We start from the raw sequence: 10,972 nt of genomic DNA on the forward strand, positions 1-10,972 counted from the left end.
CCACCACTGCCCTAGACTCTCGGATCCGTGCTGGCCGCTTGAACAGGGCTTTGCCCAGCCTGGACCCTAGACACAGAGCATCCTTAAAGTCACCAGGTACTAAAGCCCTGGGGATAGACAGTTCTCTGGTATGAAAAACAACACCACTTTTATTACTATGCTGGGCAGCACTTTTTTTTTTTAAACAAAAGTATCTTTACAAAAATGGGAGTTGGGATCTCAGGGACTCAGAGACTAAAGAACTCTGTTTTATTCTGACCCAAGATTCAGTATGGTTTCCACAGCATAGCCCTGGCCTGATCTCATTGAAGTGAATCCAAATATTTGGTGGTTGCTGGTGGAATTTCTACCCACTTAAAAGAGCATGTTGGGAGATCCAGCACAGGCTGCTGTAAGGGACGGCTAGGGCAGAAGAGACAGGCATCCTTTAGGCTGACCTTCACCTTCCGGCCAGCCAGCACCCAACTCTGGGCACACGCCCCCTGGTGGTGGGAGGGGGATGCAAGTTCTTCTAGGTGGTCCAAGAGGACTGGCTGCTCCTGTCCCAAAGAGCTTCTCCCCATTTAATCTGCATCCTCCTCCCATCTTTCTGGGCTCCCTGCATTTCAGTGGGAGAGATGACAGGTGGATTTAGACAAAGTCTTGAGGAAGCAGACCCGAGTACCCTCCTGTATCCCAGTTTAAGTGAGGGACCTAGTTTGTGGCAGGAAAAGTCCTGCCCACCTTGAAGCCCCCTTTCTCCTAGGCAGTCCCACTTTGGTTTTTTTTCCGGTACCAGGAATCAAACTCACAACCTCACGCTTGCCAGGCAGGCGCTGTGCTGCTGAGCTAAATCTCCAGCCCCTAGGCAGTCCCACTTTAAGAAAAAAGACCCTGTTATTTTCTGCTGGGTGCTGAGGGTCCCAGCTGCTCTCCTAGACCTCCAGTACCATCTGGGCTTGGAGGCAGAAGTGCATACTCTGGTGTCCAGGCAAGGGTGGACCTGGAGCAGCTGGGAACAGAAAGGAGATGGGCAGCTTAGTCTGTGCGTCCATGCAACGTATCACGTGGTCCAGTTCAGCAGGCTAGGTGGCTCCTTGGGCTTCACCCTGAGTGAGACAAGGCTTGGGGACTTGTAGTCGCCATCTGGGGAGGGCTCGATGCTGTGGCCTCCCAAGGTGGGGGGAAAGCCATGGATGGAGTAGATGCCAGGGTGGGCTGCGGGGGAGGCTGGCACTCCCATGAAGCCGGCCACGTTCCCATGGGAGTGGGAATATGGAGACATGCAAGGGGAGGGGATGCCCTCTGGAGACATGAGGCAGGGGCCCCCTGGGCTCCCAGACCCTGGGCTGGGCCACAGGGAGTTCTGCAGCTGAAATGAGAGGGAAAAAGAAAGTTCAAGAACCAGCGGCCCTGGGAACTATCAGTTTTATCTCCTGTCTCTCCCTTGCCCCCTTCTCTCTCTGTCCTTCAGGCCCAAAAAGAGTTTCCAGAAAACTTCTATGTGGCCCAGGACTGTCTCTTAGAACCCAGGAGACCCTTGCCACTGCTAAACTTCCTTCCGTGATTCCTTTGTTTTCTGAGGGCATCACGCAGGAGGCAGGCAAGAGCCTCAATTTGCAGAGGGAGAAGCTAAATGATTTGCTCAGGTCAGCCAAGGCCCTGATGCTGCTCCAGGTGTCCTTGGAGCAGAGCTAATCTTGGTGGTGATTCCATGGGACATGGCCAAACCCTAACTCACGGTGGGTGGGTCTGGGGTCTCACCTGGGGGTGGCTGTCAGTGCGGGGTAGCACCGAGATGTCATAGGCAGCTGTGAAGGGGTTCCGCCCCTCCTGCATCTTCCCATAACGCTCACGCTTCCGCCACTTGGCTCTGCGGTTCTGGAACCAGACCTGAGGAGGAGTGTTGAGGGGTTTGAGGGCGTGCTCTAGCACCTAAACCGTGCAGCCCTCTGCAGTGAGAGCTGATGGTTCTGTCCTCCCATGGACTGGAAGCTGGCTCCAGGCTAGAGGCTTCTGAGCTGCTGAGGCTTATAAATCCACATTGTTCTCAGGGCCAGGGAGCCTGGGAGAGGCCCAAGCCCAAACCATGTTTACTGGTCCCAGGGGCCCCAGCTACCATTCTCCAGGCTGAGTCAGAGTCACTCTGCTTCTCCAGCCTGGTGTGTCTGGCCAGGGTGTTGCGAGGCGTCTGTGGACACCAGATCCCCAGAGCACTTCCTGGGAGGCCCCGCGCCTAGGTTGTTGTGGTGCTAGTCTCATTGCCATTTCTTTTCCAGTCTACTCACCTCACTTCATCTGAGGAATCCTAAAGACGTTCTGTTCAGGCCATGGTCCCTTTTATACCCTCCGTAGCTCCCTGGAGACCTTGGCCTGGAGCCCAGCCCCTTAACAAGGCCCCTTGGGATTGGCCTCTGCCCCTCCACAGCCCATGTCCTGCCAGGCAACAGTACTCAGTTGTTCTTAGTTGCCTCCCAAACTCCCACTCTTGCTGCCCTTTGAGACACTCTTCGAATTGGCTGCTTCCTGCCTTTGTTTAGGTTTTTCCTGCCTGGGTTCCCACCTCCCCACCACACACATCCAGACAGGGTGCCTTCACTGGACACCATAGTACCCTGACGTCTCTCACCTCTGCTGTTTCCAGATCTGCTTGGGAACTGCTTCTGTTCTTTGTGGGCTCTTCTCAGGTGGGGGTGGCATGTCTGTGTGTTGTGTATATTGTATATTTACCTGTGATGGATCGGTTGTTTGGTATATGCCCTATACTATTACATTTATGTGTATGGGTGTAAATATTTTGTTGTTTGTTTTAGTACCAGGAATCAAACTCAGGACCTTGCACTTTCCAGGCAGGCACTGCGCTGCTGAGCTATATCCCTGGCTGATGGATACATATTTTATTTCTATCCTTTAATGTTTGTAGGTCAAGGTCTGGGTTAGATGTTGGGAATATCAAAACAAAAGCAAACACAAGTGCTGCTTTCTAGGGATCTAGCTGGGAATCACAACAGAAGAAGGTGTGTGTGTGTGTGTGTGTGTGTTGTGTATGTGGTGTGTGTGTTGTGTATGTGGTGTGTGTGTAATCCAGCTATTACGGCTGAGATGAGTTGAGAATCTCCACACACGTTGCCCTCCTCATGGTCATTCTTAGTCAAGCAGGCAGGTAAGGCCCTGACAGTTAAGAGGCTGTGCGTATGCCTAGCCCTTCATTCCCAGGTTTCAGAGACGTCAGAACAGATCTGGCCAAGGTCAGGGAAGCCCACCCTGTCTGCTCAGCATTCTGGATTTTCTTTCTCTACTCTCTTTCCATTGCAGGTGAAGGAAGCCCAGACAACCTCATAATTTTACTGGAAGTTACTTCCCTTTCACCCCCATTTCCCCTTAGAATCACCCACTGTGGACCTCTGCCTGGACTGGGACCTGCCCCATACATTGCCCCATGTGTAGTCTTATTATTCCTGTCTAGGGGTGGGGCTTATGGGTAGGTATCATTTTCCTGTCAAAGAAAACATCCCTACTCTAGGGCCTTGATCACTGAGAAAGCTTCTCACAGTCCTGTGCTGAGTCTCTCTGTCAGGCCTTCCCTGCTCCGTGACAGCTGGCCTCTACAGCTGGTCTCCCAAGCCCCATGTGCCCCAGAGCTGGTTCCTGCCCCAGCACCTTCAAAGAATCTCTGGAAGGACCCCATGCAAGATGTGATAAGCGTGAGCTTTGCCCCTGTTAAGTCTTCTTAGTGCTGGGTGAAGCAGGCTCCCCGTTAGAGCAGTCACCTTCTCACCTTTCCCTCTTAGAAGCCCAAGCCCACTGCTCCCAGTGCCTTCTGCTTGGTATCAGGGAGCCTGCTATGAGTCATCCCCTTCAAAGCAAGGCCACAAACAATCCTCCTCTTGGGCCAGACTTACACTGAACCTCCATCCCAAGCCCCAGCCCTGCTTGGCACTTTCATATTATTTGACAGGCTTCCTTTCCCCCTTCCCCAGGATCTGCTTCCCTCCACTCTCCACAAACTGGCCTCCTGGCTACGTGAAGCTGGCCACAGCCCCATCCCTGGGGTCTGGGCTCTGTAGGGGAGAGTTTGTGGGGTGGAGAGCAGCTCCCAGCCAGGTTCTCCCAGCTAGAGACGGAACAGCTGGCAGGGGCTGAAGGTCGCCGGTTCACAATGACTCTGATGCTCCCAGCAGGCACCTTCCCATTATGAGTAGCTACCTTGGGAGCAGCCCTTGTATGTGTTCAATACTTTACTGCCTCCAAGGCGCTACCTGAGTTGCTAAGATTCAACGACATGACCCAAATCTCTTGACTAGCTGGTACGTGGGACACACTTAGAACGCCTACATAGGTCTTTTGACTCCAAGATGCAATTACCCATCCACACAGGCATAAACCTCGGTCTGGGCTGGCAGAACCCATGCTGCAGCAGGGCTAGACATGCAGAATGAGCCTCAGAGCCCCTGGCCTAGGAATAATGTTGGTAAGGACCCCTCCCCCAGCCCTTGCACAGTCTGGCCCACAATCTGAGTGGTTGAGACAGCCAGAGAGCCCTCACCTGTACCCTGGCCTCAGTCAGGTCTGTGCGCAGAGCCAGCTGTTCCCGGGCGTACACATCAGGGTAGTGGGTTTTCTGGAAGACTTTCTCCAACTCCTCCAGCTGGAACGTGCTGAAGGTGGTGCGGTTACGGCGCTTCTTGCTCTTGTTCTTGGCCAACTCCATGGAATCAGGGAGTCCCGGGGAAAGAGGCACACGCAGACTGGCCAGGCAGGGGCCTGGAGAACCTTGCAAGTTAGAGGGCCCGTCTCTGGGGCTCCTTCTGCAGTCCAAGGGCAGCTGGGGGAAGCTGGCAGCTTTGGAGGCCTTCTCCTCAGCTGCAATGGAAAACAAAAAGGAGGATGGAAACTGAACCAGGGGGGTTTGTGGGTGGAATGGAGGGAGGGGAAGAACATTGACGCTTCAGTCTCCGCCTCCCCCTTCCTCTTCTTTCCCTTCCCTTCCTCCCAGCAGCCACCTTCCATGGGAGCCTGGCATTCAGAGGGCTGCTTGCTGAGCCTCCAGCTGGGGAGGGGGCCCTAGGGAACCATGTGCTCTGTGGTCTGGGCGGATCTGCTGGGGCCAGAGGGGTTCATTTCGGGGAAGCGCTCTGTGGTAGTGCATCCCACAGGGTGTGGAGGTGCCAGGATTGGCGCCACAGCAGGGACCGCCACTTTGGCAGGCCAAGACTTGGCACAGGGAATGAGGGTGGGATAGTTGACATCTCCCACCCCTGCCAGGAAGCACTCCCTTGTCCCAGACTCCCTTGGTTCTCATGTCATAGGCCCACGCCTCTGTTCCCAGGACCAAACAGGCAAGGGATGGAGAATCTCAGACCACCTTTGGCTGATCTGACTGTGCTTTGTCCCTCTGAGCTCCAAATCTGAGGTCAACGACATCAAATCTCCCAGCTCTGGAGTAGAAGGGCAAATGGGACAAATAATTTTCCAAAAGGGCGGCTTCTCTCATTCCTCCCAAAGTGGTAAGGTCTAGGCGAGGACTCAAGCTCCACCAATAGACAGAGGGAGGCCAGACAGGCTGTGCTCAGTGAGGGAGAGCTGGGGGAGCAGTATCAGGATGAGGCACACTTCCTTCTCCAATATTCACGCATCCTTGGTGCTCCCTCCTCAGGAGGTTCTGACTGCTCTCCCATTGCTCACGATTAACAGACAGGGAGGTTCCTGGTACCGGAGAAAAAACAAAAAACAAAAAACAAAAAACAACAAAAAAAAAAACAGACAGGGAGGGCTCCACTGCAGACTGGAACACTTCCCAGCAGTCGCACACTGACATGCCGACCCTCACTCAGGAAACTTGACAGAGCCCCATGATCGACCAACACAGCTTGGTGAAAAATAGGCCACCCTGGTCACCCTACCCTCTCTCTGGCAAAGACCCCCGTGTTGTCTCCATGAAATCCCTCTTCACCAGTCCTCTGGGATAGCAGCATGATGCCACAAAGATAGCCCACTGACTCACACAGCGCCTTTCCCGGCCCTAGGCCCATCTCCAGTGGGGCCTTGCCCCCAGAAGGCCAGCTAGCAGGGACTTGGTGTCAGGCTCACAGCAGATCTCAGGATCTAGGTCAGATGAGTCCCTGGTCTGCCTTGTGAAGGACAACTTGAACAAGGTCCTCCTCAGTTGGAAGGTGGTTTATGACCTCCCAGGGCCACCCAGACTATGAAATAAGCTCCTCATGTGTATCCCAGAGGCCTGGACCAGCCTCCAGCCACACCCTGCCAGCAGCGACAGTCCAGACACCAGGTCTTCCTCACAGTTGAGGTGAAATCTAGGGGAAGAAACATAGCCTCTGCCTCCCATTCTTGGCCAACATATTTTGTTTCTAGGGGGTAGTTCCATTTGGTAGGAAAGGGGGCTCATGCAAGTTGAATGAAAGAACTGAAAACACAGCAGGGAGGGAGCAGGGGCACCCCATACATGGCCGGCCCCCAAAATGGCATTTGGGTTCTCAGAGGTGTTGTCCTGGACTCCAGGCAAAAAAGAGGACAGGGGTTCAGGGAGTACTTCAGGGAGCTCCCCGAAGCCTTGGGCTTGCTCATCTCACTCTTGTACCCTGAATGTCTGTCTCAATACAACCTACCCAGAGGAAATGATAAGATCGGGGGTCTTTGGGTTTGCTTTGCTTTCCTGACCGTTAGTCACCCAGCTGTCAGGGTAAAAGGCTGAAAGTGCAGCAGGGTTTTTCAGAAGAGCTACTCCCCGAAAGAGGCCAAGCCCATGGCCTCTGCTTACTCTCCATGCCTGGCCGATCTACAGATCTCTCAAAGGGCCAGAGATCTGCTCCCCTGCTTAGCGCTACTGCCTTGAAACCTCTTTGATCAGCTGGAGGACTGCTGGGGTGGAGGGGTAGCATGCTTCTTCCTTGAGAGACAGGCTTGCTTCTCAAAGAACACGAAGCAGCCTCCTGTGGGACAAGGCCCAGGAGACAGCCAGATAGAAATGGGGTAAATGGAGGTCTGCAATCAGGGAAAGGCACCCCAGGAATGGAAGCCAGCAGTTTAAGTTCAGGCTTGTCAAGGAAGGCTGCTCTGGTAAGGAGGGCAGAGGTGAGGTTTGTATAGGATCTTGCACACCTGATTCATATTGGGTAGGTGAGAAAGAGTACTCATGTTGGACTCCAGGAGCCTGAGGCTCGGCACCCTGGGTGTTCTTTATCTGAGTTTTCTACCCGCACAACCGCAGGACCCTAATAGTCTGCCGGGAGTGAAAGCCAGGAGCCAGGACTGGAATCTTAAAGGTGCCAAAGAACTTTCTGACCCTGAACCCCGCCCTCTCACCTGCCAGAGTTTCTACTAGATGCAGCTTCTAAGCAATTGGGAGGCTTTGAGCAGCACTTCTAGGCTGTCTACACAGCGCCCCACTGCCCAGATGGGTGACTTCCATTGCTGCCGCGGCAAGACCAACCACCCGGCAGACAGTCTCCACTCATTGCAAATTTGTTCCGCGTAGTCTCTAAAGGAGTGCAGAATTTCTTGAAGCGTGGGAAGGGCAGCTTTAGGCGAATATCCCAGGCCACTGTGGATATAAACGTGCACACGATCCATTCGGCGGGGCCTTGGTGCTCTCCCTAAAGGTTCTCGACTTTGTCCGCGGTTGGTCAGGTCCTGGGGATCAAGGTCGGAGCCGCCGCAAAACTTCATCAGGATTCACTTCCAGAGGGCGGTTACGATGTCAGCGAGCAAGCTTAGGGACAGATGGGTGCCCACGGGGGAGTGAGAAGCAACTGGGGGGCAGCTCCCCAAACCCCAGGGCAGCCAAGCGCGGAGGGCGCGAAGGTGGCTGGCATCGCTCGGGCACCGCGCTGGTCTGGAGTAGGGCTGGGCTCTGGGAAGGGCGGCCTGAGGCCCGAGGGCTTTGGCAGGGATAGAAGCGCGGTGCGCGAGACTCCCAAGCGCGCAACTGCCAGCCTCGGCTAAGACCGCGCCGCAGATGGGGCGCAGCTGCTAGCTCACTGGTCTGAACTGGGAACGCTCCGAGTCCAGTATTTTAAAAGCAGGGAAATAAGGCTGGTTCCTCCTTCGCCCTCCACTTCCCTTGTAGACCGCGTGGCTCGAGCCCCCTAGGCTGTCCCTCTACAGCAACCTCACCGAGGTCTGCTCGGCTGCAGAGCCTCGGGCCGCCCGCAGAGCTCAGGTCGGGGACCTGGGGTGGCCCGCGGCGGCCAGTATCTGCGCCAGCCTCGGCTCACACCACCGCGCAGCCTTTTCGTTTGGCCTGTTTCCGCTCGACTTGAAAGTTGATGTTCTTATCCCATGTGTTTTCTTTTGCGGGGGTCCGTTCTTTTAAGATGTCCTTTTTCCTTTCGTTTTGTCTGTTCTCTCTCCCTCATCCTTTCCTCATTTCCTCGCTTCGTTTGCTCTTCCATTGCTTCTTTTTCGTTTGCTCGTTCATTTGTTCCTCTTCCGCTCTTGTGCCCAGCTCCCCGACTGTCTTTTACCTCTTGTTCCGGCAGCCCCCCTCTGTTATTTGCCTTAGTTTTCTTCCTTTTGGGGGGTTACTGTTTACACTGATTTTGTTTTCTTTCTCTGCATTTCGTTGTCCCCTGCCGTTTCCCGCCGTCGGATCTCGGATCTCGTTCCGCTCTATCGCTCACCGAAGCGCGCACGGCGCCAGGACTGTCCAGGCAACTGGGCGCTCGGAGCAGAATGCGCCCCAGTCGCGGGACTCCGGTTCCTGGGCTGGGTCCCAACCGGAGCGGAGCGCTGCGCCCAGCCGCGTACCTGTCCCCGGAGGTGCTCTGGGCGCTGCGCGGCCGCCGCCGTCTGGCAGGGATCAGAGGAGCCAGGCCAACTGCTTCTCATTAAATCCCAACTGTGGTTTTTATCAGGAGAGCCTCTTTCAAAGGACACAGACACGAAGCTCCGCGGACTCGCTCATTTCCTCCGCTGACCCCCGCACACCTCCCCACTCTCCTACACACGCTCACCAACCCCGGCCGGACGAAGGCCGAGCTGACAAGCCACTCCCGGCGGCCCGCGAGGCGCCAGCGGCACAGAGGGCTGCGGGACAGCGGATCTCGAGGGTCCAGCCCTGGGCCTCTGCTGCAGGATGTGGCAGCACGCATGGGGTGGGCGTGTGGCAGCTCCTACAGGTCGGCTGATGCAGTGGGTAGTGGGGAGGCCGCGGACCAGCCTGCCAGGCCGCCGGGTTCAGACGCCTTCCGAGTGATGGCAGGGTCCAACCGGCCTTCGCATCCAGGGCCCAGCTCAGGGGTTGGAGAAGCCCAGGGTTTAGGCCTGCCTAAGGCTGTTCGGGACAGCTCAGTGCTGAGGACCGGTGCAGGGATGTCAAGACGGCGAGAAGAGTGGCCATCGCCGTGCATGACGACAGGGGAGGCCAGGTTAGTCTGAGAACTAAGAACGTTTTTCTGTCTTCAGCTCTGCCTAACCAGCTGTGGCCACTCCGCAGAGCGCCCAATGCACAGGGAGCGACCTTCTCTGGAGACTGGGTGGGAGGGGGAGAGGTGGCAAGGCCAGGCTGCAGCCCTTGGCTGAGCCGGCTTGGTCCCTCTAGGTCAGGTCCCAGCCTCTGCGCCTCAGGGGTGCCAGACAAAAGCTGTGTGTGTCTCTTGCAGCGTCGGGGCTCAGCGTGGCTTCCAGGCCTTCGGCCCAGTCCGGACTTCTGGGTGGGTTAGTTCCAGTCTAACTCCGGCCAAGCACGATCTCCCTCCTCTTGCTGGCTCCAGCCGCTTTCGCCCAAATGGGCGCCCCGCTGTCTCTGCTCCACCCTCCCTCGACCTCCCGCCGCCCCGTCCCGCCGCCACCGGGAGCACGGGTGCCTATGCCGCCCGCACTGCGCTGGCCTCCGCCTGGCCCGGGCCAACCTCAGTCTGGCTTCCGAGGCAGCCGGAGTGAAAAGTGAGATGGACAAAAAGTTAACAGGCGTGCGGGAGACAGAAGCCGAGAGGCCCCGGCGGGCTAGGGTGGGGAAGGAGAGGGTCGGGCTGCGTGCTGCCCCGCGTCGCGCGTTACCTTCCGCGGGGCCTTCGTAGAAGCGGCCGCCGTTGAGAGCCGGGCCTGGCCCGAGGTCCTGCAGGTACTTGGCGGGCGGCTTGGCGGGCTCCGGGAGGTAGGGCTCCAGGGGCCCGCAGGCCGGAAAGCGGCTCAGCCGTGGGCCGCGGGGCGGCGCGGGGTGCAGGTGAGGCGCAGCGGCCGGCGTCCCCTGGGGGCCCGAAGGCTCGTCCCCCGCGGCCGCGTAGGGGCCGGCTGCGGGCCCCACGCCGAAAGGCGCGCAGCGCTCGGGGTCCATGCCGGCTCGGGGCAATCAGGCCGCCGGGGCTCCAGGGCTCCGCTACCCGCGCGGCCTGTGAGCGCCCGCCAAGGGGGAGGGACCTGGGCTCAGGGGCGCGGAGCCCCCGGGAGCGGCGAGCGCCGCGGGGGGCGGGGGAGTAGAGGAGGGGACCCGCGTCTCTGACTTAATGCTGGAACTATCCACGTCACGTGCGGCCCCTCGCGGGTTAACCCCTCGGAGCCCGGGAACCCCCTAATTCACCCCGAGCCCGGTGTCCCAGGCATTCGAGGAGAGGAGGGGGAAGGCTACTGCCTTTCGAGGGCAGGCCCCCCTCTGTCTACCTGTGTGGGTGCGGTCCTAGCTCAGAGCTGCCCCCTCGGACTGGTCCTGTTCACCAATCTAGTGGCTTTTGCCTTACCAGGGGTAAGGCGATGTGGTAGCAGATCCCAACCTTCCACAAACACTTTTAGTCCTGGTCTCCGGACGTCAGCCATAGGAAGAAGCTGGGGGCAGCGGCTGGGCTGCCCTCTTTCTAGCTCTTTTTGTTGAGGACTGGAGAAAAGGTCTCTACAGCAAGCACAACTCCTTAGAGACGTCTTGTTTTGCACAGGGACAGGAGTCCTTAGCACACGGAGTGGAATCAGCTCTAAACTGTGAACAGGGGTTGGGGAGTTTGGGCCAGGACTTACCATTATTGAGCTTCGGGTCCTTGAACCA

The 10,972-nt window shown here is 57.1% G+C and overlaps 1 protein-coding gene across 1 annotated transcript; it reads right to left on the bottom strand.

Moving 5' to 3' along the window:
- Positions 1–131: 131 nt before the first annotated feature.
- On the bottom strand, positions 132–10,319 carry Alx3 (ALX homeobox 3). The gene is made up of 4 exons (XM_005388911.2): positions 9,997–10,319; positions 4,526–4,842; positions 1,744–1,872; positions 132–1,351 (listed from the first exon to the last, which is right to left on the bottom strand). The coding sequence occupies exons 1-4, from the start codon at positions 10,271–10,273 to the stop codon at positions 1,043–1,045; spliced, it is 1,032 nt and encodes a 343-aa protein (XP_005388968.1). The 5' UTR covers positions 10,274–10,319; the 3' UTR covers positions 132–1,042.
- Positions 10,320–10,972: the final 653 nt, after the last annotated feature.

This window comes from Chinchilla lanigera, unplaced genomic scaffold, assembly GCF_000276665.1.
Source record: "Chinchilla lanigera isolate Chin_1 unplaced genomic scaffold, ChiLan1.0 scaffold00034, whole genome shotgun sequence".
In the NCBI taxonomy this organism is placed as follows: Eukaryota; Metazoa; Chordata; class Mammalia; order Rodentia; family Chinchillidae; genus Chinchilla; species Chinchilla lanigera.

Coding starts and splice junctions, on each gene's coding strand:
- Alx3 (XM_005388911.2), bottom strand. CDS start 10,273: ATGGACCCCGAGCGCTGCGCGCCTTTCGGCGTGGGGCCCGCAGCCGGC. Junction 4,843..9,996: donor CTACGAAGGCCCCGCGGAAG/GTAACGCGCGAC, acceptor TTTCCATTGCAG/CTGAGGAGAAGGCCTCCAAA. Junction 1,873..4,525: donor TGACTGAGGCCAGGGTACAG/GTGAGGGCTCTC, acceptor ACTCCTCCTCAG/GTCTGGTTCCAGAACCGCAG.